This window comes from Hylaeus volcanicus, chromosome 8 (genome assembly GCF_026283585.1).
Source record: "Hylaeus volcanicus isolate JK05 chromosome 8, UHH_iyHylVolc1.0_haploid, whole genome shotgun sequence".
NCBI lineage: Eukaryota > Metazoa > Arthropoda > Insecta > Hymenoptera > Colletidae > Hylaeus > Hylaeus volcanicus.
Genome location: NC_071983.1, coordinates 8,298,455 through 8,326,334, shown reverse-complemented (window position 1 = coordinate 8,326,334; position 27,880 = coordinate 8,298,455). Strand labels below are relative to the sequence as shown.

At 40.0% G+C, this 27,880-nt stretch overlaps 1 protein-coding gene and 1 long non-coding RNA gene across 4 annotated transcripts in view; one reads left to right on the top strand and one right to left on the bottom strand.

Annotated features, from left to right (window-relative positions):
- LOC128881464 (diacylglycerol O-acyltransferase 1) overlaps positions 1–27,880 on the top strand; it is a 121,211-nt gene that overhangs the window by 19,842 nt on the left and 73,489 nt on the right. For both annotated transcript variants that reach the window (XM_054132513.1, XM_054132514.1), the window contains exons 2-4: positions 60–188; positions 8,803–8,897; positions 24,625–24,677. In XM_054132513.1, coding sequence (XP_053988488.1) covers positions 60–188; positions 8,803–8,897; positions 24,625–24,677 — 277 coding nt within the window. The remainder of the gene's footprint in view (positions 1–59; positions 189–8,802; positions 8,898–24,624; positions 24,678–27,880) is intronic.
- Positions 41–26,901, bottom strand: LOC128881467 (uncharacterized). Of its 2 annotated transcripts, XR_008458079.1 has the most exons (4): positions 26,775–26,901; positions 26,624–26,699; positions 5,207–5,319; positions 41–171 (listed from the first exon to the last, which is right to left on the bottom strand). It is a non-coding gene; the product is annotated as an uncharacterized LOC128881467 (long non-coding RNA). The 2 variants fall into 2 exon arrangements; XR_008458080.1 differs by lacking the exon at positions 26,624–26,699.

The window sequence follows — 27,880 nt, the reverse complement described above, 5'->3', positions numbered from 1 at the left end:
GCGCCATCGGTTTCGAACGATTATTTCTTTTTAACTTGGTCCGTTCTTTCTCCTTACAGATGCCATCGTCCTAGAGATAGTCTCTTCTCCTGGAGTTCAGGCTTCGACAACTTTACGGGATTCGTCAATTGGGGCTTCCTTTTGTTGTGCATCGGTGGAATCCGTTTGCTCCTAGAAAATTTCATAAAGTGAGTATGTCATGAGTCTTGATAAAACCGCATTCTCATCAAAATGCTATCGCTCGCGATATGTGATCTGTTTCGTTGAGAAACAGATGGCGAGGAATGCAAACAACAACAAAAACAACGCTCGAGGAATGAAAACATTATTATATGGATAATTCTTATTATAATTAACTACTTATGTCAAACTAGATCTTCAGGTCACGTGTACCATTTATGCTACACGGAGATATATTTATTTAATGCACTGAAAACATACATATATTTGATGAAAAATTTAATTTTAGAAAATATATTTCCACGCAAAGAATGAGGTATTACATATTGAAAATACAGTATAGAACAGAACAAAACAAACTAATTACGTATAGATTGATGATGTAATGAATGATTGTGTGATAATAGGATATATCAATCTTTAGTTAAAACATCAAACGATCTGAACGACAAGTCGGGTAAAAAAACAAACATGCACGTCGAATTGAGTACTCTCCTCCTTTTCGAAGTCGGTTAAAAACGACTTGGTAGGACCGTGTTGACAAAATGAATGTAGAAATGCTGCACGCGACGCTTGAACATCGTCAATTTTGTTCGTATAAATAAAACACCTCGTTATGGGGTCGTATCTCTCGAAAGCTGATGGGAATACACCATAATCCGGCGAGGTAGTGATTTATAGGCGAGGAAACGGGTCGCGAGAAGAAATCGAAATGCCCTCGAATCTCATCTTTCCGTTATTTGTGGCAATTTACTTGACGTGTGTCGTCGTAATTTATCAAAGAAAAGAGAAATCGCTATCATCCTGCGAGACCGACGCAATGCCAACGTCTCCAACCTCCGCAAAGGTACTACGAGGTTGAGTGTTCGATGAGTCCCTCGAGCATTTTTTCGTGTCTACTCACGGTAGGGGTTAAACCTCTCCATCATACGTCTACGTCATAGACAGAGCTTGAAAAAAACGTGTAAGAAAGATCCTAGATGTGGACGATTCTGCTCGAGTCTCGGATAATATCACGAGGAGAACATAAAGTATACATTTTTCATGTTTAATTGAACATAAAATAGCGTCGGATTGATTGGATGATGTACATCAAATAGACAAACTAAAGAAACACTTGCGCATGAGAGGAGTACGTTGAGAAGAATTTCCCAAAAATACTTACTCGTCAAAGGGTTAATAACAGCATTGATAACGTTAACGTCGGCCTTGACAGCTTCGCCAAGCTGTCATAGGACGGTAGGCGGAAGAAGGGAAGGGCACACTAACGTGAAAAGGAATCAAGTCCAGGAAACGTAATTTTGATGAAGTAGAAAAACCCGTTTGAGCGATAAATGAATTTCACTTGATTAGGGAATCGATTGTCCGAGTAAAACTTTTCGCGCTGATTCGGACGAATCGGCTTTCGCGAGAGTGAGGAATTTTTCCATGGGAAACTAGAGCTGGTGAGGCATGGCGGCCGACGCGACGGAAACAAAAAGAGGAATAATAATTCCACGGTGTGTAAGCATATTGACGGTAATTCTCATTGGAAATCAAAGTCACCGTGACAGTCTAACCTACGTTGAAAACTGCATCATTATCAATGGCCGTTGCGATACCGTTGGAACCTTTGTGCTAACTCTAAAGGATAGCGTCGGATATGTGTGCGTGCGCGCGTTAATGATGTCCGCGGGTATAATTCAAGCTAGCTAATATGTCAGTACCAATCGCAGTTAATGTATTCCTACAGTCAATAGAATCTAGTTATCGCGGCTAAATTTCTCATTAATTATTCCATCGATTTTCATGTCTACGACATCGTCCAATTCGTATGCCGCGAATTTATACGAAATCGTGGTCGGAAGTTGGAAACGAACAAGTTACAAATTTTCCAGATTTAATTAAAATTGACTTTTTTGGTTAATCTTAAGTGGTAACTTTGTGTATTTTTTTAGTTTTTAAATTATACTGTAAATTTCTTGAATATCAATGAAGTTAATTATTCCAATATTCACTCGTCTCTCCGGTTCGTAACATATTTATTTCAATTTAAACATCTCAAAAAACATGTTGAGAGCATTTTTAAAAGCATTTATTAATAAACAGTTTTATACATTAATTTAAATCACGAATGATTATTATCAATTGATTAAATTTTGCATCCAGTGAGTGAAATACATTTAAAATATAAATGTCTTTAAATGGACAAAAGTCAAATTGAATATTATTAAATTCGGTATATTTATAACATCGGTATTATTCATTAGCTGCTATGAAAAAAATATACATGTCATGAAAATGTGAAATAAATTAATCGTATAGTTTCTTTATAAACAATTCCTGAAAATACTTCTCCCTTTGGGCACGTTACAATTTGTGTGCCCTCTGAATTTCCCGAGTCAAGTAGAAGACTACGCCCTTCTTTCTTTCAATCCGATTAAAATTAATAGAGTGTTCTCAATTCGATCCGTTTCTACGAAAGATTTTGCTACACCAAGGGACGTCCTCTGCCAATTTCGTTTCCCTTCGAATCGAGAAGGGCAAAGTACAAGCTCGACCCATGAATAATTTCAACGAGATTTTTATCGCCGTTGTAAACTTTCGGCCTCGCGTCCAGCGCGGCGGCTCCTGGGGGCGCGTAACAGAAATTTATCACGCTCGTTAAGCGTGGAAAAACTTTCGAAAGAAACTTTCGCGACGTAATTGCTCAGGGTAGTCTCGAAGCGTTTCTGAAACAAACGCGGCTCCGCGGGCGGGTCACTCGAAAGCCCGTCGAACGAACGTAGGCGTAGGAAGTGATTCCATGCGTGACCAGCACCGAGAATTGTTCTCGAGACCGCGAACAGTCGGATAGATTATTCATCGATCGTTGAACAGGCAGCTCCGATTAACTTTTTACGCTATTTTTGATACTTTCATATTAATATTTGCGGAACGATTATGTTACCGCCTCGTGAAAGTGTTTTCGGTCAGTTTCCTTCTATTAGATTGCTGCGAAGATTATTGTAGTTATTTGTGTAAAATATAGAGTTGAAATTCTTGCCGTATCAATTTTGTTTACCTACATTTTTTCGTGCAGAGAGTCGGTTTAATTATTCAAACACCATGGTACTTATATAAAGATTGCCGTCTCTATTTATTTCATATTTGTTCCGTTGGAATTCCTCGTGCGTCATACGTCGTGCGTCATTGGTAACATATGTGCTAATAGCACACTAAAGAATGTAATCCTTCACTCAAACCCATGACATTTCAGTTTTAAGTAGTGACGTTTATCAATAAAACTACACGAATTATCTGAAAAAGCCAGTTCAAATACTACAACTCCATCGTATCTTTTTGTATTATGGTAACATATGTAGGACTGTAACTAATTTCCGTTAAACCAATTAATCCGTCCATTTAATTTCAACGTGGTAATTGGATTTACAAGAAATCCATTCTAGCGTCGAGTGGGTGTAAGTCGCGCTTCGGGTCGTCGAATCACGGGAATAGGACGAAACAGGCGACGCGATTTTATGGCAATCGAGATTAATCGACGCGCAGAAGCGCAGAGCTGGGAAATCAGAGACGCGGCGGTGGTTGAAGAGACACGCCGCGCCGTTAAGAAAGTAGGTGGATTGTTCTACCTTGCGAAGTGAAAAAAAGTAGGAAGAGGGAGCTCAATTAATCGGTCTCTCGGCGAAAGGCTCTCCATCGATAAAAGTCCGCGTTAAGGTTTGGAGACAGGCTGGGTTATATCGAAGTTTCCCCCTCCCCCCGGCTACCATCTTTATCCTTTTTCGCAGCTTCATTCGGCGAAACTTTTCGAAAGGTTCACGATTCGCTCATAATTTATGCACTTGGACTGAAACTGTACGATGCCTTGCGCAAATCTTAATGGACCGAGTTTACTGTGAAGAAGGATCGAGAAACTGTAGCGAGGAATCAAAGACGTAGCAGGCGCCGATAAATTGAAAGTATTAAAGTATGCTCGAAACGGGAGCCATAGAGTTTCTCGCGGAAACGCTCGAGAACTTTTATGAATTAAAGATTCAATCACGAGAAGGATTTCTACTTTTTTCTAATAACTTTTACAGTGTACAGATTGATTACGTAATGGTAGGAAATATTTTAACACGAATTTTGTTAAAACATTTGTCGCGAAGGAGTACGTTGACATCTGAATGAATGGATCTAAGGACATTTAAGAACCTTGTGTATTTATAAACCTATTTTAATGTATAACTTAAAAATTTTCTTAGTTTGTTATATGTGTCGATTGGGGATAAATACTATGTAAAGCTCGTTTATGTTAGCCCGAGATGTTTAATTAAGCATGGTCCAGATGAGGCGACTTGAAACAGGTAGCATTCAGTCAGTATTCAGAATGGAGTGATGACAAACTTTTATTTAATAAAATTAATGTTTCATCTCTTTATTATACCCCATTTTCGATAGAGCTACAAAGGGTTAATACGAGTTTGTATATTCTGTCTGAGAACAAATACCCTTGAACAGACCGAGGGAAAGGTATCGGTTCGCGATAATGTTTCACCGTTACTTTTCGAGGCCGTTTCGCAGGCTTCGTACTCGTACGGGCGATTACAGCGTCCGGCTTTAAAAATTTTCAGCGATTCGATATCGGACCGGCGCGACGCCGACGCCGACGCGTCGCGGAGAGACAGCCGAATCCGTCGTGTCACGTTCATCCCTGTCGTTCTATTTTGCTCGCGATTTTCACAAGGATTCACGTCATGCCGAGAAATAAAACTCGTCCACCGTTCATCCGGATTTACGCGAGCTATTATAGTCGGAGAATCCTGGAAACTGCACCGTTGCTCGGTAATACCAAGCGAAAAATGGCATTAACGTTTCCGGCATCGCGATAGTTTCGATGGATATTGTAACGTTCCAAGTGTGTGTTGGTATCATTGTTTTATTTTATATACCAGTGGCGGTCAAATTTTACTCGCGATAGAAATTATGCAAGACGTTAACAAATATGTGGAATCTTTTTTCAGGATCAAATCTTCATACCAAAATGAATCGAAAAGTCCTTTACCATTTTGTGATCCGAGGCTTCGTTGTCAAGATATAAACAGTTGAAATTTGCAAGTGTAACCTCCGGCGCGGCCCGCGCTGTTTGAAATGCCATCCACCCTGCTTTACTTCGACCTGTATGCATAAACCATAGAACATTCTTCACATCTATATTACACACATACGCTACAGATTGCATAAACGTTTGCGACCATTTTCATGCGATAGTGAGAACCATTCCTTTAATTGTCATAAATTGTATCAGAGTTTTTAATGTTAGGAGAAATTCTCTTTGAAACCGTAACGAGACCGTTTGAAAAATTCGCCACCGCGTTTCCACTGTTTCCAGTAACGGGTTAATAGTATTACGAGACATCGTGAACGTGCTTTTGAATCTAATTGAGGATATTGTTCTCGGCTGTTTACAGTGAGCTGCATGCACATTCCGCCCAGCACTCCAATCCGATTAACGATACCGCGGAAAGTGATTTAAACTGACAGATTGCACGGTAAACCTTTGTACACGGTAATCGGATTGCGCCAATTACAGTATGAACTTGAAACTCCATTAGATAATCGGGCCGCTGGACAAAATTTAGGTCATCGGCTTACACCCCTGAACGAGGTTTTAAATCGTATTAATGATGCCGCGGACGGCCATACAGGTCACCGATCTTTCGCTTTGAGCATGTTTTTTTAATGGTAAGATCGTTCGATTACACGGAACGCACTGTCTCTGTCCCTTTCTCTCTCTGGAATCGGCTGATTCGGTGAAAAAATCATTCGCTCCGTTTGACATTTAACGCAAGAAACGCCATTGATCATGATACATATGTACTACTATAGAAATAGAAATGTTTCATAATTCATAATATTTACTTCGAAAGTACTAGGAAGAAAGTTGAATCTTAAATGGGTTCCTAGCCATGTTCGAATTTCCGGAAATGAAAACGCTCAGCTAGCAATCAAAGAAACCGTTAACGTTCAACCGATCAGCCCAAGTGATTTGCTGATGGACGAAATGGACGAAATGGAATAAAACTAAAATTGAAATCTCCGTGGGAAGCAAAATAAAAGAGAACAGCTCCGTCTCGTATAAAAAGAATCACCGAAAGTTTCTTCAAAAACTGTAAAACGTCTTTTATTTTGTTGAGGAGGGACCATGTCACCGTAACAAGAATTACAATATAAAATTAGTATAGTTTTTTGCTGTGGTGGTTCGGGGTAGACATACGATCGCAAAGGAACGTTAAGCGTAATAACGTAAACTTGTTTAACACCTGCTGAAACTAGACGAACGCTTCCCTCGTCATTTATTAATATTTAACGCAAACCTTGAACAGTCGCGTTTTTTTTTTTGCCGCAACTTTCCATATTGGCGCCATAACTCTTTCAATCTGAAGTTTTCAAGCTCTCACTCCAACTTTCTTTCATCTCACTCTTGCCTTGCTTGTGGCGTACGACGCCCCTTTTCCGTTCACCTTCTATCCATCTCCGTTCTTCTTTTCGGTCGACATGGAATTGGGGATTTTATCGTGACTGCTGTATTAATGAACTTCGGCGAACGAAGAACCGGCGCGGATTTAACGGGTGTGCCCGGATCAAAGCGGCTATTCTCGTCGAGGGAAGAAATTTAATATCGTTTTCGCTCACGCCTTGGATCGATGAGTTTCGATACTTTCGATGGATGCGACATCCTTTCGCGTCCTTGCCGATTTGGTTGCTCCTGTTGTCAGACTTATCTGAAATCAACCGACACTGTGATCGCTCAATCGCTGCGTTCTTCATTGACCCAATCAACCTCAGCACTTGGAAATCGTGGTGAACGTCTTTGAAACGCGGGAACAGGTTTATTACACTAATACGTACTTGTTACTTATTTCCATTTTTCTTGTCATAACCTTTTCTTACGTGACTCCTACATTGACGTTTATTTGTAAGTATTGTAGTATACAAGCCTCCCATATCCAAGAAGATGGAGTGAAACGAGAACACGTAGAGTGCGGGATTCGTCGTGTAGGAAAAGCGGTCGACTGTGGACCCGAGGATCGTGGATTCGAATCTCCGTGCCTTATTTTTCGTTTAGACTCCTACAGTATCTTCTTACCGATACGAAGCCGTGCACGAACAACATCAGCGGATATACCCTTCCGGTCTCGCGACAGATTTTAATAGCTCGATATTCGCGGGATTTATGGCGCGGCGTCCTATCAATCCGAGTCAGCGGGAACGTTTGTTGCACACGGTCACCATCCACGAGGACAAACGGACTACATTCGCGGCCCACGAAAAGAAAGAAAAAAAAAGGATATAAAGGTCGGGTAACCAACACTAATGGGTTCAGATCGAACGCGTCGGCTAACGATGATAAACGAGGCTTATAGGCGAAGTAATTAAAGTATTTGAAGTGGGTGCGGTTCGACACGAGCGACGGATATTTATTGGGAGCGTCGGTCCGTTTCATTCCATTTTTTTTTTTATTTCCCTCTCCCCCTCTCTCCTTCACAAACGCAATCAGTCACGTTGACGCAGTCCGCGATAATTGAAGAGCGAACCGGAAAAATCAAACGCTTATAATTGATAGCTACCGTGGAAGTCTGCACACTCCACGCGCTAGCAAGCCAAAAGTGATTCGAAAGGGAACAGCAATTCCCATGTATTACTGCGCGGTAAATCACCCCGAGGGCGCTTCCCACACCCTCTATCGCGTCGCAGACGCGTGCACCTTTTGCGTAGTTTCACCGATTGAATTGTTAAACACTTTCGAATTTCACGCGATCATCGTTTGTCTCGAATTCGTGCTCGTGGAAAATAAAAAAAATAAAGGTGTCGATGTCAAGGGGATGTTTTGGTTTGAACGACTGAAAAATAGCCGACATCGAAACAACAATTTCCCATAACATTAAACAATGCCAAAATGACTTATTTGTATTTTTTTTCTTTGATAATTGCCTTACAACAAATATTGAAATTTTATCGATCCAACGCATCGATAACACACATCTCCCTTTTCTCATTATATTATAGAATGCGAATATATATCGTATATTTGTCAGCATCGGTATTCATCATTTTCGTTCTTTGCCAAAAAGAATGGTCGAAGTATCTGAAAATAACAGAGGACCCACACTCTACGTAATAAAGAACCTTCTCCAATTTATTTCATCTTCGTGGCCCTCGAGACCTGTTTCATCCAAAGTTTGGTCCTAACCTTGCGACAATCTGACAGGGAATGCCGTATTTTTCCGCAAGGCGGCTCGACGGTGACTTGGAACAGAAATTGCGTTCATCGTCCTTCTTTTTTATATTTCAGAGACGAATGCGACAGCGACGTTTTATTATTTGCCTGAAGAACAAAGAGATCACTTTTTATTTGCCCTCCCCTTCGTTTCTTTCTCCCCGCTCTTTTTCTAGGAGCCCGGTGAAGAGCATTGCATTGATGGCAGACGTTAATAACGACGCCTTTGCTTCTCGACCCGTGTTGCAGTGTAGAGACACCCGTTTAACGCGACTTGGAAGATATAGCTAGCAGAGAGACAAGGGTGCGATAATAACGGGTGGAGTGTTCTCTTTCTTTCCAAGTGTTTACTGGGTTTTTTTCCTTTTACTCTGCCATAGGTACGGAGTCAGGGTGGATCCAAGGCAATGGTTTCTGTTCCTCAGCGGCACGTACGAGGGTGGCGAGGAATATCCGTCCGTTCTGCTCATCATCTGTAAGTTACTCTCCTGATTTTTAATCGTACACTGTTGAACATATTATGTTAGACTCAACACAAATCACATGTCCCAAACGGTCGACCAATATTTTTCTGTTAACTCACTATGAGCCCATGTAACCTTCAGGTCACATGCTAATACATTGACATTTACAATTATAATGATATCGTTATTCCATTTTGCATGCGTGCACATGCTTTTTCTCTGTTGTATCCGCACGAATACGATGTCGGAACAATGAATGAAAAAGACAAATGCTTGTAACGAATATTTTCAAATTGTATTTACCTTTCGCCGGACACACATCTACGGAAATAAATACATAAGTGGATAACGATCTAAATCGAAGCACGTCGCGAGGCATTAAAACGACAATGCACAGCGAGTAGTCCGCGTCTGAACGTAGGAGTAGAAAGAGGGTCGAAATTTACGCTCCGACGCAAACTCCGGCGTGCTAAATTTCGAGCTTTTAAAGTCGAGCTTAAACGACGCTTTAATGGGTTCGCGTTTAGTGATAAATTTGAATTTAACCGGACGCCCGAGGTCGTCGGTTATCTACAGGCCTGACCCTGTCCGCTGCGCCGTCGCCGTGTCTTTGAAATTCGTGTTAAAATAGAGAACGTGACGCTTTAAATACACATTGGAGAATTATGAGTATCTTTGAAATTTAACAAGTAATCGCGCGCCTTCGCGCGAGACGTTAACCGTGCTCGTTATTTCAAAACAGCCGCGTCCGTGGACGTTACGACACTAATTACTTTTACATTTATATTAGCACCTTTTGCTGGCGTACCTCGACACCATTACCTTTTCAGAACGGATTAATGTATAAACATATAAATGAAGAAATACAATAAAATGTAACTCACTGTAGTATATAAATGACGAGATAAAATAAAATATAAATGATGCACGGTATATATGATATAAATAATAAAATATAACGAAACATAACACACATGTGTACAAATGATGCAAAATATATGAGTTATACGTATAGCATCAGTAATTAAATGTAATAAAACATACCACACTTGTAGGATACGGGATCGACGGATTAGGCGGAAGTGAGGTAGTTGTTTCCTTTAAATAAAAACAAGAATATATTTAATATATGTCGATGGATAATACATAAATAGGTCTTTTTACACGTTGGTAGGTTGTCACGTACATTTGTTTGTATTAATATGTTAATAAGCGATTTTTTTAATTTCTGTGATTTTTTACCGTATCAAGTGTACATTGTTTAATATTTGTTCCTTCTTATTCTTATATAATTTTTAACGTTTATTTATAAAAACTTATTTCATTTGAATTGCCATTTTGATTTCGACCGGTCGCCTGTGTCGCTTTTATCGCGCTATCCTGCATACAAGTGCATAAATGGTTCAATATATTCAAGGAAATAAGATATAATAGAAAAGTACGATGTAATATACAATAGTACTCGCAAATTCGTTATATCCTCACCTGCTCGCGTCCAATGCCTTTCATTAAAGCGTTAAGTTTGTGATCGATAATTTGTTGGCGCTCTGTATATCGTCGCTAATTTTCGGCAACAACCGAGTGCGGAATTCTATTCGTCGTTGCCTCACTCGATTAACGATACAACGTTTCAGACACTTCGGTTATCGAAGTAACTTACGCTTAAACACGACCTGACACAACAAGTAGCGGCAAGTGACCCACTAGAACCGTCCCGGTAGCTTGCGTCAATTTCTCAATACTCCTCAACTCTCAAAGCTAATTATCTTCGGCGATTAGGTTCCGAAATTAATTTCTCCGTGGAAACTTTCTCCCTCTGTGCCTTTACAAAGAACCTGTGGCCCCAATTTCGTGGGTCGATGGTTTCGACGAACACCTCGTGAACCCGCCGTTTAAATTTCGCTTGCATGCTTACACGTTAGTCCGGCCACTCAAGATTAAAGTACGCAGGGCGTTATGGAAATACTTTTATCACGCTGGTTGCGTGCATGTGCATTTATTGGCTCGTTAGTGTTGAATATCTCAAAGGTAGTTGGATGAATACGTTGGCATAGTACAAAGTTGGCGTTGGATTAAACACGTGGAGCGTGTAAATAAGAAATTATTGTTCAGAATCGTATCAGCTACCCCTCATTTCCGGCATTACAGGAGTTCTGGGGCACCCTGTATTATCATTGTGACATATCGTTATACTGTCAGGTCGTCATATAATTGCATCGTCTATCGTCGTATTATCATATCGTCATAGTGTCACTTCGTTATACCATTTCACCGTCAATTGTCATATTGCAATAACATCACATCATCACATCGTCATATCGTTACACTACAATTTAGTAATATCTCCACATCGTTACATCGTCATCGTTGCATCATATCACTATGAAACGAAACCAACTTGTCTACAGCATCGCAATCTTGCAGACTTCTCTCAAAAGCAATTCCACATTATACGCAAACAATTAGCCCCAGTAGCAATGTTTTTATAACATGATAGAATCAAAAGCGACTGGGCTAAACTAGGCGAAAACTGGCAGATTGTATTGTACGTAGAGGGTTCGCCGGCACGTATGAAGGGGCTGCGAATTACCAACGGAATGAGGTGGATAGTGGGGAAGGCTAGCTTGCATTATTTACACATGAGGGAAGGTAATGCTCATGGGGAAGTACGGTTAACAGCACTCATATTTTAGAATCTTCGCAGCGGCAGCCCTCGGCCCTTCTTTCCTTACTGCAGGACCTTAACTTCCCGCTCTCTTTTTATACCCTCAGCCCGTTCGTTCGAGCGAATGCACCCTACAGCAGTGTTCCTCGTATCCCGGTAGCCATGGCTCGCGCGTAATAATTTTCATGGCGGCCGGCCGAGATTGCTTTTTAAACGGCCCTCCTGCAGGATCTCTCGGCCTTCGCGGCTCGCTGTTTCGCGATTAGGGGATTAATTATTCCATGGACGGTGCGAAGCAGAAATCGGGTCGTTTAACGGTGCGCCTCGTGATTTATTCGGTGCCGCGTTGATTAGCGCTTGACGTATTTCGCTGCGGTTTCATCTGGTTTACGTCGGCCCCCTTGCCCATTATTTCTTTGAGTTTAATTAATTTCCTGCGAAATGGAAATTGAACGAGGAACCACTATAAAATTAATAAACTTCCAGCTTCGGACTTCCGCGCAGATGATAGTTTTCTCATTTACTTGCTATTCGAAAGTACAGAAGAGAGTAGACAGAGAAATATCCAAGTGAAATAAAGATGTCGGCTGTAAATTAATTCCAAACATTACCTTGAAAACCGAAATTTGTGTCTGTGAAAGAACGACTCGACAGACTCTCAACTGAAAAGGTGAAACACGGCTACGTAATTGTTTCGAAACAGCTTTCACGAGGCCAGTAAAGTCCCAGGGAATAAAACTTGGATGCATGTCGCGACGTTAGGAAAAGTATAATTGAATTCCGTTCCGAAATTTCCAAATAATAAAACTGTCTTCGGCTTTGTATCCTTTTCTTTGAATTCGCACGTCCCCGGGGGCGGAAACTGCGGAACTTTAGCTTGGGCGATGAAAGTAAAGGAAAACAGACGCACTTTCGCTAGCCTTCCATCCCACGTATTTCGCTCGAAAGAAATGCTTATCCTGGAGCACCCATACCGAGCGTCCGTTTCCTCGTTTTGTGAAAGTTTCGACCAGGCAGCTTGCAGCAAACTTAAAGTTAACTGTAACTCAATGCTCGCGGTCCTTGTGTGACGTAACAAGTCAAGAGCAACAGCTCTGACATCTTGCGAGCTACACTTCTGGACGAAAAAGGTCTATCATTAACCCTTTGACTGCGAACGGCGTATATATACGCCCACGAGAAATGTGCTCAGAGAGATGTTTCTAATCGTTGAATCAATTTAAAAGAAATATCAGCTTGTAGGGGATGATGAGACGAAACATTTTTATATTTACAGTTTACTATATTCATAGAAGGATTAGTTTAAAAAATTAAAATTGACAAGTTACAAGTTCGTTGCGTAAAAACGGGCAAAGGGAATATTGGCGCGGTTTAAGTGAAACCGGAAGATACGGTAAACGATCAGAGACAAATTGATGTTCGGAATCAATAATCCTCTCTCGGTTTTCGAATTCATTCGAGGGGTTGTACGGATAACCTACATTTGCGGGGGAACGGTGATATCGAGTGTAGCCTGTAGGCAAAATATTCAAGTGATATCAGCGATATCAGATTTCTACCGAAAGGGGAGGCGAATTAATGCTGTTGATGTATTGCATTCTGAAATACGAATCGTATCGAATGATTTCACTTTTAAACATAATTTTATTATTTTTCGGTTGGGGAAGGATGTGAAATTCGTTATTGCAACACACACAGTATTATTCGATTAAAGTTTGATATAATTTAACATAAGTGGCGATTTCCTGCTGCAAACAAATCGCTTTGCGTAGGCAAGTCGCGCTTAAATAATCGAAGATCCGACAGACTCTAACAACACGAAGTCGACAGGCGTTTCTGACAAGCATGCTATTTAACTGAATGCGCCGCACACGATAGGTATTGAACCGGGTGCGCAGCTGGCAAATGCGTGAAAGGCTTTCCACCGGCGCGATCTCGCATTTAATTCGATTATTATAGGCTGGTTCGTGGAATAGGCGGTGGATTACGTGATTTATGCGTGGATTTACGGACCCGTTCCTCCGTTTTCCCCTCCCACCGCGTGAAAATCTCTATCCATTTGTATATTATATGACAAGTGCGAGGACGATAACCAAAAGTTTTCAACTATTCTGATATATTTAGACCTGTTCCAATACCATCTTCCGAAAATCGACGCGCGTACAAGTCCGTACAATCCGATCCATTGACAGCACAAAATCAGAAAAAATTGCCTCGAAACGGGCATAAAATAAAAAAGTACTCCTTTAAGTGCAGTTATACCCTATGCTCCCCAAGTTTTGTACCCGTTTCTCAGTACCCTGTACGCAAAAGCAAACTCGTCAGCGAACTGGCGAGCACTTTTCATCGCCGTCAATATTGGCGTTGCGGGTTTTTTTCGTTATTCCTCTCCATCGAGAGACTTTTTTTCGTCCTATTGTCCGAACTGGTTCGCGCGGCAGTTGAAAATTTTAATATCCGCGTCAATTACGAGGACTGCTGGAAGTTTCGCATCACGGCCTGGTGGAGAATAATGCGAGATAACCAGCCAGTTTTTTATCTCGCGCACGACTACACTGGCAGAAGTTGCCGGCGATTAATTTGGGATTCGATTGAAAGCAAATCCCTCGACTCGAGTTCGCGCAGCGTTGCTAAGCGGACCTGAAACTTCTCTCGGCCGCCAAATGTTTCCTAATCTGGGGAACGATCATTACCGTGTGAAGGAATAAAACTTGAATTTTCTTTCACCGACCACTTCTCCGTAGTTATAACTTTCTTCGATTACCTTAAGTTAGCCTGAGAACGGAATTAGATAGCCGGTTTAAAGATGTTTGGGAGTTATATTAAAATAGTCAGTATTTATAAAAATAAAACAAATTATGACCAAATATGATGTATATTGTTGTTAATTATTATTTACAGCAAGAAATGATATTTTACAAATTTGTTTTATAATTTTTGTGAAGTGTCTTTAAATAATTTATATTATTCATTTTAGATCTGTTACGTACGGAGACTTCACTCTGTTACGTTATTTCTATCAAACCTCTCCTCCGTGACATTTGACCTTTCGAGCGGATGTGGCCGCGACGCTCCGATAAAGTTTTTACTAAGAAAATAGGGCGCGTCGCGATACTGATTTCCATGGAAAAATAGAAGCCACGTGCCTCTACGTATCTCTTAACAACCCAAATGTGTAACTCAAAGTACCATGTAAAATTGAAGGTAAGTCGCACACGTCGACTATAATAATACCTACTTGAAATGAAGATGTATTCCAGTAAACTTATATTCTGTAGCAAAGTGAACTGTACAAAACGACGGAAACTTTCAATATGCCCCGAAGCATTGACAGCGCATGCTCCCTCCGGATGTCTTTGTAGTTTAATCCGGAGTATCTTGACGAAGTTGCGGGAAAATTGAAAAACGTCGGAGAGGGCAACAGCGCGTAAAGTAATGATTACATTCGGTTGAATTTACATAATCCAAGGCAAAAGGAGATGGGTCGGCGTAGCGCGTTTCGGACGAGAGAGCCCATCGAAAAGTTTCGTGTCTGTGGTTGCATTGCGTGTATTCAAAGCCGATCGTTTCTATGGTGTTAGCATGCGTTTAATAGCGCCGTTAAAGCGCGGGCTGCATTACGCGTGCGTCTTTGCTCGCGGTTCGTGCGCCGCGCCGTGCCGTTGCAAAGGGAAGCCTTAATTAGTACTCATAATTATTCGTAATTAGCAGTCGGCGGGCCGCGGTTTAGGGTGCTCGTGAAGCACTTCCGGTTGACGGTGACGCCCGCTCTTCGCTGGTGGCGGGTGAGGACGAGGAGTGGGAAAGAAACTACCCCGACTCGAAATCGAAGCGTTGCATTCGTTCCTCGTCTCTCGAGTTCAACCGAGAGTATTTATATTTACAGTTCGCGACACCTGATTGAACTCGTTCAAATTTTTACTATACTATTCTCCACTCATTGCTGGACATCGGAAATTGGTATCGTTAAGGCGAAGATCAAAATTACAAAATATGTTTCGAAATATCAGTATTGTAAATGTTGTATGTAGTGTATATAAAATAGAAAGATTATCATAATTTTTTCATAACCAGGAATAGAATTTGAAGTGACGTGAATTCGCGTCAGCGGTCGTGAATGTGTGAATACAATTTTCGATAGTGAAAGTATACGCGGTTATTTCGATTAATTTCTTATATGGTCTGAAGATATTTATTTTTTATGGAAGAAGATTAAAATCAGCCTTGTGTCATTTGAATAAACGCATTCGATACCCTTCCTTAATCTTTTCGTAACGAAGAGTGTAAACTCATACACGGTCTCTGGAAACGAATAGCTTGTTTCTCTCTTAGAAATGAAATTGGGGTACCTGTGGCCCAGGGGCTTGTGAAATCTTTATCCGTCTCTGAGGATGGCGCGAGCACAGCTGTCGGAAACGCGAACGGGCGCAAAGAAGAAAATCTGCCGGGATAAGATCAAATCTAAGGAAGCAAATTTTAATTATATTCCGACATCGAGTTGGCAACATTCCTCCACTTTTTAATAAAACTTTAATGAAAAAAGGGGAGAAGAGGCGAGTGCGTTCCTTCCGAACGGACGGGAGCCAAAGAATTTCGTTAGTCCCATGGATGATTCTCGACGGAACCGTTTTCCTAGCAGGCTCCCGTTTCGATCCCGACGCAATCAATGAATTATAGTTCGCGACGATACCGTTAATAATATTGCACACTCGTTTGACTAATTACTGCTCCCAGGTGCATGAATCATCCACTCGTATTGGCAACTATTTCAATTCGGATTCCGATGTAATTCATTATTATCTGCGTATCGATTCATAGCAAATACACAGGGGTAACGAATTTCGAGATTGTTACGGCTCGATGCGGACTGTTAAGGGATTACATTAGTACAAAAATTATACTATCAATTTAGATTTTTATTAGTTACTAGCTATACAACCTCACTCCCCCAAGCGTTGCTGTAGCTCATTGTCAGTTTGGTTAAATGGTGTCAGAATTAAGGCGGACAGGACCGTGTTTCACGAAATAATTAAATCAAAATGAATGATAATATTTAATACGCGTACCTTTCACAGTTCCCCATTAAAGATTTGTTACTTAACGCGAATATTTATTTGCATTTATTGTATTTAATATGTGTCGTAGTATTTAATTTCTTAACCTCGTCAAATTCACAAATGCTATCCACATTTTTACTACCTCACCTACGTAATTAATTTGTTTAATTGCTGAATGAAAAGTCCTGTCCCCTATTTCTGGATGACATGGCGACCAATATGTTAAATATTAAACTCTGGAGGTGTCTGCCATCCACCAAAGAATTCTGGATCGCACCTTCTAAAGTTCACGCCTCGATGCGACCCTGACGCTTACCGTGCGTTCCTCTAGTTGTCGTCGTTCCTGTCTGCCCTGTCGCCCGGTAGTCATCCGCGAACGAGGTTTCACGGGTCTGAAATACTTGAGAAGATAGAAGAGATTTACCAAGGAAAAAGTAAAAGTCTTAATTAGCGGCTGAGATTCGAGGAGGTGCACAAGAGTAAAGGTCGATTACCCTCGAGGCTCTCGGATACCACTGCTCATCTTGTCTCTGTCTTTCACCGACGCGACGAGAGAAAAATGTCTCCTCGCTATCCCGTCCCCGCGCTCGCCCTCTACCCAATGAATTTCCGGAAAAATTTGATCTCGTTAATATGACTTTCCGGTTCGTTAGGGAGCAAACTACCGTGACTCATTTAGGAAACTTGCGGCACAGAGGAGCGCGGGAATGCGGACGTCAGGCACTTTGTACGAGATCCAGCTTCCTTTTGTTCGTTGGCTGCTGGTGGGAAGTGTTTGGGTGGGGTTCGCGTGATTATTCGAATTGGAGAAATTCATCTGAGACCGTGCAGTATTATCTGTTATTTATCGGCTAACAATATTTCGAACTTTCAAAAAACAGGTTGCAGAGGAGTGGATAAAACCAAAACTCTTGAGTCATTTCAGCTTCCTTTTGGCTGCTGGTGAGAAGTGCTTAAAGTGCTTTCGTAGGAATCACGCGACTATGCGAAATACAGAAATTCGTTTGAAATCGTGCAGCATTATTTACTGTTTATTGGTTACCAGTATTTTGAACTTTCGAAAAACAGGCTGTAACAGCGCAAATAAAGTCAAAACCACGGTGTGACGACGACGATGGCGATGACGATATGACTTACTGCCTTACAACTTCCTCTTCTTTCTATTTCCTATAATATATTATTCCTGAAAGTGATACAAGTCCATTTGGAGCTGAAAAATCGTTTATTTTCTTTATCAATTTTAGTAAGCATCGATGCATAATGAAATTCAACAGGTGAACAAATTGATTAGCGTTTGCCAATATTTTTAAACTAATTCAAACGCGAACTCTTACATATCTCGATATATATGAAAAAAATGGTCTTGTTCCACTTTCAAAAATAACAGCTCATATTCCGAATATAAATGTACATTTGCATATGAAACACCCATTTGCATGGATATCTGCAGTCTATTCATTACTGTCCCGCGAAACAGTTTCTACATAATTGCGTTTCGAAGCAATACGGACCGCGTGTTTTTTTTTTGTAGGTTTTTGTTGCATGAATTCTTGGTGTCGCGTTTGTCGTTAAATTGAATTATTTAACGCGAAACAACATTCGTACATTTCCAACAATGGCGAGTAGAATACATTTGCGTTCTTGTCGCTACGCGGAAAAATAAAATCGTCCATGTCGCGGGAACGCCAGCTGCGAAATTGCTTTCGTAAACCCGATGATCAGCAATATTGTAGTCAATTTGATGCGATCGTCGCAACATTTAATCGGATGAAAGCATATCAGTTGGTATATTTGTTGCGTGTACCTCGTGTAAACGGTCGGATGAAAGTAAAGTTAACCAGTGTGGTAAAATGAAATCGAAAATGATCAAAGAAGAACGAAATGCGCACAGACTGGTTCGACTTCGTGAATCGGGACAGAAAGGTTATGCAAATACGCGGCATTCGAGCCGGGTCGGTATCGTATATCCTTTTACTCTGTGCCACTCATCAAAGGGCATTTGTTTTGTTTAATTCATTTTTTCGGAGCGGTGCAAGCGTTTACGGCACGTTTTTCCATCGTTCGAGCTCACCTTTTTATCTACAGCGGACCACAAATGTATTCGAGCAATTTCGATCTAAATGTTCAATGTTTTACGTCCTAGCTCGCCTAGGCCTTTTTTTGGATCTTGTTTTTGTTGTGAGTTTCCTCTCGAGTGCAAAGAGTTAACAAACGAAAGGTACTTAAAACGACTGTATTGAATATGTGCGAAGTATACATTTTTGCTTCTATCAGTCATTACCTTTCGAAAGCCGATCTCTTTAAAACCTTGAAAATTGTGTAAATAAAGCATCGTGTAAATTGAGAGATAAGTGTATCGTAATTCTTTAATTGAATTACATTTATCGAAATCCAAACAATTTGAGATGCAGCGCGAATATTAAGACAATTCATTTTAAATGAAATGATATTTAATATAATAATTCGTCGTTATTTGTCCATTAACCCAATGCTCAAACCTGTTTGCACCGCGATGAATTATCAACGGACAATGAATAATCAACCTCGATTTCGAGGACATTTATTCAATATCAACACAGTAAATTTGATAAATTATAAAATCCACGCTCCACTCGAAACAACGGTAGACTTTTCAAATGAAATTTCACGTACGGTGGGAAATTTAATCAACCTCTATTTAAATAAATATTATCGTTCGCGTTATGAAAGTTACACGGACTTCGGTACGTAGGAATAAGAACATTTATTTTTACATCAGTTATTTCGTAGTATTAGTAGGTTAAGTATTATTAATATTAGGATTAGTACGTAAGGCAGGAGTGTGGAGGAGTGTTTGCAAATGTGAAAATGGTTAGAAGATTTGAAAGTCCAAGTCCATTTTTTGGTTGAAAAGCTGAAATAAATATTATATGTATACAGTCGTAGACTCAATTAAGAGGACAAGTTTTTAAAAGGGTCGAAAATATGGAAGTTTTCAATCGATTTTCGTGAAACTTCGTTAGGAGTAGCTTTGAAGTGTCCTATGGGTGTGTGCAAAGTTGCATTGACGAGGGTTGATGAGAAGTTAATTTATTCCTGTAAAGAGGGTGGTTCAGAAAACGGCATTTTTGAAGGGGCTAGGGGTGGCGGAAGGGGTTGAAAAAATAAAAGAAACCTTTGGGGCGACTCTCCTTGATGCCCTATACAGAATGCACCCCCTGGAATCCCTCTCGGACAAACCCACCCCTCACAAACCCCACCCCCTCTAAAATCCATAATTTCTGGACGACAGTCCCGAATTTGGAGTCAATGCATTCCCTGGAATTCCCTGATTCAGGAAATGCCATAGGCACCCCTTTGGGGGGGGGGGCGGAATAGCTCACCACTTTTCAACCTCCTCCGTGAAGGGGCACTTCCACACCTCGCAGCGTGATGAAATTCACCAGGTTTGTTCTTGGTACGTTAAGATTCAATGCCAAATAGACCCCGTTTCAAAAGCTGCCCCTAGAGCTGAACAGGGGTGGCCCAAAGTTAGGGGTGATCCACCCCCTGGCGTAGGGGTTGAAACGTTGCCTCGTCGCATGCCGAGCATGTCACGTGATCCAAGGCATAGAGCCAAACACTGTTTTGATCTCATTTCCCCGCGTGGACAGTATTAACAAACGAAAACGTTGTTTTTTTGGAAAACCCACCCCCAAGTTTAGGCCTGTCTGGATGGTGAACGAGTAATCCCACATCAACGCCATTGGCGGATCCGGACGCGCAAACGCTTCATTAGCAGATTTCCAAAAATTCGGATTTTTTGAATCACGCTTTCGTTGTCAAATCGGGGCAGATTTGAAAAAGCAGCAAGTTGGCCGGACTATCTCTGATACACTCTGTTATGTGCAAGAGGGTGGAACATTTATCTTACAATAAAAAAGGGAAAAACATGGAATGTTATTCATCGGGTAAATCGAAACTGCTATAATTATAATAGTAACCTGTTTTACTCCTTTACGTTAGCTACAATACGTTTGATTCGTCGATCAAGTCTCTTTGCTGGAGCGAACGTGTTCTGTAATTCACAGTGTGATGAAAGCGCGTGTTCGAATCGGTCGGTACAGGCCGGAAAAAATGTTGGAAATTCGTAAAACCGGTTCGAATTGAAAGAGCTGCGTAATTAGTCGACATGAACACGTGTCGGCTATGGTGAAACAATCGCTGCCTTTCCGGTACGCCCTTTCTTTTTTCCACCGAACATTTTGCGAGCCACTGAATAAGCGAGGCTCGAATTCCTTTTTAACGGGAAGCTCTGGTAACTCTGGGATACCCAAAAATTGTTACTCGACCGCATAAAAAACTTTTTATCTCTCTGCCTCGCGACGTTGAATCGTAACCGAGTGAAATTAAATATTAACAAGGAAAGAACACGCACTGTGGATTTCAACCAACGAGCGTAATGGCTCGTCGGATCAGGGTATTTATTCTGAATTTCGTTGGACGTAATTTTATGTTGATATGAAGTAAATGTAATACATAACATTTTATTAGGCGTAGAAATTAATTCTGTGGCTTTACATTCTATCGTTTGTAACTGTAGTTTAAGAAATGGTATCTACTCCAGAAATAGAAGCACTACTCCAGAAATAGAAATCTGATAAGAAATCTCCGTAAACCTAATATTAAATACTGTATACAATAAAAAAGATACCCTATAAATATTTCTCAACTTTTCACCATAATACCGATATGCCCTCGTAAGAGTTAAATAATGCGTTACCAGATCGAACGAGTACCTATGTCATCCTGATGAAATCGTTGTACCGAAGTGAAACGTCGAAGCGTATCGTTGGCGAACTATTTCGATCACTATGCAGATGACTAATCGGAAATTGACGGAAGTTTAACCGGAATACTTCTCCGTTCTCCGTTATGTGCTTTTCAATTTTCAGACGTCACTTCATTGACGTTCGCTGGTAGTTCTGGCGTGAATTCGATCGTGGATGATATTACGTGGACGTCGACGCCGACTCGTGCATAAAATAGGATAAAGTTCCTGGCGCTGTCTAGATCGTCTCGTTCTCCCCTGAAAAGCTTCTAATTGCTCCTAATTTGTTCTTAATTGCCTACTTTACATTTTACGGGAACGCTAAAATTACACTGCGAGTGCTGAATCTTTTTGTAGAAGGGATTAAATAAAATTAGTTCCAGGTGTGAAGTCAATGTACCTTACCTCTTAAGAGTTTCGTTTGTTAATTTTAGCTACCGCCGAGATTATTATCAGAAATTAAACGTTTTAATGGTGGTTTATAGCAGCACTCCTGTGACATTTACAGTAGGTGATCATGTGATCATATAATGATCATATGTAAAAGTGACATAATTCATGTTTTCAGTGATAATATTACTCGGTAATTGTTCAGTACAGTTACTTTCGAGAATATTATACATAAGAAATTTGTGAATAAAAATTTCATTTTTAAATAAATCATCGCAAAAGAATCTTTATATTTGCACGTGCAACAAGAATGGGTATTCGCAGTCCTAAATCTCCACAAACAAATATTTGTCGCGCATCTCGTAAATAAAGATTCATATTTAGAAATAGAGTTTATGTTTCCAGTGACGTTATTTATGACTTTGGTAATAGTAAAATACAGTTATTCGTAAATGTACCCGTGCGATCTGTATCTGTAATATATTTTTATTAAGCTAGAATTATCGCTGTTAATTCTCTTGAATATGAATTTTCGTTAGTATGCTTATAAGGAAGAATTATTAGGATATTTGTAGGTCCTCCTCTAATAAAAAACGTAATTCTTTCGTTGAGAATGAAGTTTAATATATCTCTGTCGAAGATGAGTCCTTTTCAGGATACGATAAATCTTTTAAGGATATGGCGAATATACCATGCACATTATTTCGTTTGTATTAAATTAATCGAGAGTTCTGAGATTATCGTAGTATCGAAATATGTATTACGTAAGAATGGCTTTTAATTTCCCCTCCCTAGGTAAGGTCATGTAGAGATTTTTTAAACTCTCCTCGCCCCTCGGGACCAATGCATCATTAATGAACAACCCCTAAACGAAACGTGATACTTCGAGTAATCGCACTAGTATCGAGAATATATCGTATACTTATATTTTTGAACGTCGGCGTCGCCGCATTCGAGGACTACAGGTATGATCCTTTTCCAGAAGGATCCCGGGGCTCCCAATTTCACGAGTTTGCCTATCGTACGGTTGCATCTCTTAAACTTATTTAAGTTTCGCCATATTTTATGCCGGGTTGGACGATACTCGGAAGAATACGGGGACGAACCGCTTGAAATGAAATCGTACGGCTATACCTGCGCTATCGTCCTCGTCTGCGTCGAATTCCGCGTAATCTACCGAAGTGTCTTGGCTCCGTGGATTTCGAAAACAGTTTACGAAATGATAAAGGAACGAACGTGGAATGAAATTTGTATTTTACGAATGTTCCAATTGTCATTTGTCTCCGCATGGACGTCGACCGATTCCGAGTACCAGATAAAATGAAAATGTAAAAATTCAACGTGATATTGCGTTTTTCGACAAATGTTGAGGAACATGGACTACCTTTTGCATTCACCCATTTTCCAGCATGTCTCAATAAGGAATCTTGCCTTGGCGTATCGCCAATTTTTAAGGGTTTTCTGCAACCTTTACTTTCTTCCTTTATTTCTTCGGTTTCCTACTTACTCGATTGTTTTCAAATTAAAATAAAATAGTAAGAACTAACTAATTGAAATCGTTTATTTCAGGCCATTATTTTCAACACGCTTGTTTGAAAATAAAGATCAATCGATCAATTGACGAAATAGCTATTTCAAACAACGAATTCTTTCGGTATTTTTTTATTTTAAATTCATAGAAAAAGAGTAATTCTCGAAATAATACGCAACAGAAAGAATTTGTTTTAAGAGATCCTTATAGCAATTCGCTTTGAGCAAGAAATGTTTGAATTTGTTTTTTTTATCAGCTACAATATTACAATAATAAACATACCCCATGTCATATAAAAAAAGGCCAATGATATTGAGATCATCATTTTTGTCTATCATAGTATGTCCCCTTCCAAACCAAAAAACGTTTTCCACTGACATTTTTTTCCTATCACAAAAAACACGCGAGATATTTAAGAATTAGGTGGGACACCCTGTGTGTATAAAATGTTCTCAATGGTTCAATAAATTATATACATTCCTTTCTTGCCAAAAAATTGCATACAAATCACTAAAACAATGTAGTCCTAAACCTCTCTTCTCCCTTAATGGAAGTCACTCTAACATCGATAGCGTCAAGTACACTTCAGCTCCACCTCTAGCCACGTTTCTCGCAAGTACTTCGCCATAGAACCGCTCGCGCTCGAATACATATCATCGATACCTATTGATAGCAGTCGCGTCGCAGGTGCCATAAACCTTCACCAGTTGTCACGAAATACGATAAAACGATACCTGCACTCGTACACATTTTTATCTATCGCGAGAATGGCCGAAGATGCGGCAAAAGCTGTTAGCGTTTCCCACGGTCCCTGGTACTTCGCGTTAACTCGTAGGTACACGACATCCAATCGAACTTCCGTTTTGTAGCGAGTGCTATTTTGGCTGATTTATCGACGAGTCGCTTTCGTCGCTGGTAGCTCGATATCGGTTTTTGCCGGTCTCCTTTCTTTTTTCTTTTTATTCTGTTATCCCTGCCGACCATTCGAGCGAGGCTCTCGATCACTAGCAGCTAGCAGCGTTTATCCTCCCTGTAGTGTACAGCCTTCGTCGCGCACGTCACTCCGCTCCGTTTCGTTCCCTTTCCCTTCCCTTTCGATTGCCTCTGGAACGTCACATCGTATGACAGACGCGTCACTTCCTCTCTGCCACCGAGCATAGAGAACACTCGGGTGACTGACCTTTTCGAAGTTTGTCATTTCGAAAAAAATGCTCGGACAATTCTGAGTGGATCGTCGAAAATTTCGTGCGTTCGTTCGTCGGACAACACCGAATCATTCGTTTCAAATTCTTTTTTTCTGTTACAGATTCCACTATACCCGTGGGCCTTTGTCTGCTGATCGAAAAAGGATTGTCGGTGGTGAGTAATTCTAATCAATATAGCTTTCCACCGATACGTAGAAAAACAATTCGAAATTCTCGGACCAACGTACTCCTGTGTTGCTCCAAACTAATGGGGATAAATATTTCATTACTTGTGTCACGTTTCGGTCATTGAATTCCTGATTTCTTATTCTGTATCCTTGATACATAGTTTGCGATATTTGTTTCGTGGATTTTCAAGTGGAAAAAGAATGCGGATGATCGTAATCAAGGATTTTATAATAATGTTCTGGTAAAAAATATCTTATTTCTCAAGGATATTATTAATAAGAACTTCAGTTTCTCCTAACTTTTATGAAAAGGACTAAAAATGACGCTCTGACCAGAATATCCCCTTGATGGAATAAATCAATGTCCTAATCTCAAATTAGAAATTGAATTGCAGCTCGAAGATTCTATCGCAACAATTATCGCATGGGCTCGTTCGAGCGTCTAAATCGAGAGTACTCGAGGAACGGGTAGGAAACGGGTCCCGTTGATATTTCGCTTCGACCGGCATCACCAGACCATTGACAGCTCGAGCGATACGCGGTGTAAAAGTCGCTCTCGGATCGGAAACCTAGCACCTGGCGACACGAGAAAAATACAACGCGACCCCGTTGTTGTCGCTCGTCCTCGTTCGCCATTTTTATTCACGACCGTGCAAAGTTTTCCATGTGCTTGGGATGTTATTATTAGTTCAGCTCACACACGCGATTCTTGCAATAAACTAAAGGGAAATAAAACGCAAACGAACATACATAGAAACGCGGAAGGATGAAAAATATTTATCAACATCCATCCCCATTTGCTTTTAACGCTCGTGATTTCAGCGTTGTTTGTTCGATTCACTTCTACTCGGGTTTACGTTTCCACGGACACAGAGTGTAAAAATAAAAACTCCGCGGACATTACCACGTTTGACGCGACGAAGTTTTTTAATATCTCCGTGAGACTCGAGTTATTCGTATATTAACTTCTGCATTGGAATATATTGCTTTGGTAGGATTAAAAGTTACATCGAAAGGTAGGGCCTCGCTTAACTAAAATATTTAGGAGCCCAGAAAATTATGAGACAGTGTCCGTCGCCGATTTCCATTGCAATAGATGTAGTATTTAAAACTTTTTTTAAAAATTTGATCGTAAATTTCAATCATAATGGTATTTGAGAATGATTTATCCAACATATGCTTACCGATCCAACTGTGTGGCTTGTACGATATACAAAAAATCACAGAACGTTTGAAAGCAAAAAATAAAAATCGAGTTTTCAACATTCTGGAACTTCTTACCCTCTTAAACAAATCTCGCACAAATTTGCCACAAATGGGTAAACATCCGCAGTCTGGGGAATCACTGATTTCCGATGTTCTTTGTCATGGGTGGTAGTTGTAAAATACAATACATTTCATTTTCACATCTTTTATCATTTTCACTTTCGAGCCTTTACAATATTCCAATAAATTAAATTTTCTGCTTCAAAAAATTGGATGCTGTTACAGTTCTGTTGAAAGAATTGAACATTGAAATGAATTCGAGTAACTTTTTACGTTGAGTCTCGCACTTGATACACGTGGATCCAATAAAGCTCGTAAAACGAAAATTCGATGAAGTACACTTCGATTGCCTTGCAGTAGAAATTTTTCCAATCATTTCATGAAAAATTTTTGAAAAAAAGAAGTTTGTTAGTTTGTTTAATAACGAAAAATAAATTAACGTAGTAGACATTCAAAAAATATCTTTTTCAACAAAAAGTTGACGTAAGCTTAATATTTTTTAAAAATCGATTTGTACACTTTCGATCACATTCTTTTATAGCCGTGTATAAAAAGACAAAAGTTAGTAAACTACAATTTCACACAAAAGATTTTTGAGAAATTGATCAGTGTACATCCACTGTACATACGTCATGGCTTACTTTTGCAACGCATTTTACGTACTCACTTTTCAAAACGGCCGCGAGAATTAACTGATCAAAAATCGAAGTAACTCGAATCGACGACTTGCTTCTGAGCCAGATCTGGATAAACAGTATAAACACCGAGAATCCGTGAATTAAACAGAGTTTATAAAGCGAAGGTTTGTTGATACTCACCCCAAACCAGCTCGTGCATTATTAACTTGACGCGCGACAGGAAGAGACGAAAGCCAGATTTAAACGCACACCGAGAACGTACCGATTTCAATTAAACATCACCGCGTTCGTGGCATCTCCTTTAGACTGTAGCTCGAATCACGGAATCCATTTGAATTTATTTAACCTGCGAACTTCCGCTTAGAAATTCATTTCACGTTTACGACGGCGAATGATTATTTTTAACGTTAAACGGGATTCGCTAGTCAATTGAAGTTTCAGAAACAGATCATTTTCAAAGCGTTGTTTAACATTTGTTGTATTATGTTTATTAAATGAAACATTTTGATGATGCGAGTGAATTATTAGTTGTAGAAATTAATTCTATGCATTTACGTTTAAGCATTTATAACTCTAGTTTCAATGAAAATACTATATGTGTACCTATGTTTGTTTTTATATTAATAATTAAATTGCCATTATTTACGATTAAAAACGCCATTTTTGAAATGTGGAAGTACCCTTTACCTCTTAAAATTACTTCTTTCTCTTTTGGATCACGAATCCAACAATTCCATGAATCTGAAGAATTCATTTCAGTAAATTGATATTTCCTTCATTCTAAAGTATCATCCAAAGTCTAAATCGACCTTTTTGCGCGGAGAAGTTAATATCGTGCCACGTCTCAATTTTCTTCGCTTGATGTATTCTCATTGTTGTTTTCACGCGACGTACAATCTTTACACGAGTTTCAACGCCAGCTGCTTTCGCAATTTCCCTTACTGTCCCGTTGGACTTTGAAGCAGTTCGCGAAATGATACCTTTGTGGCGCTTCGTTATAGCGTCTGGTCATCCCGCTCTCTTAATTTTATTTCATATTCTTCAGAATGCTTGAGTAGAACGTATTCTGATTTCCAACTTTTATTAATCCTTCAATTGCTGTATCAAAGACCAACACAAAACTTTGTCAAGTAGAGTTCACCGACAGTAATATTGACAAATTTGAAAATATTCTCGAATAAATAGAATGGGATATTTCGGCACGGGTAACAGCGGCAATATTTTTCTCTTTGGTGAAAGAAGAAGCGTCGTTACACGATGTCACATACGACGGGGCATTATGTGAA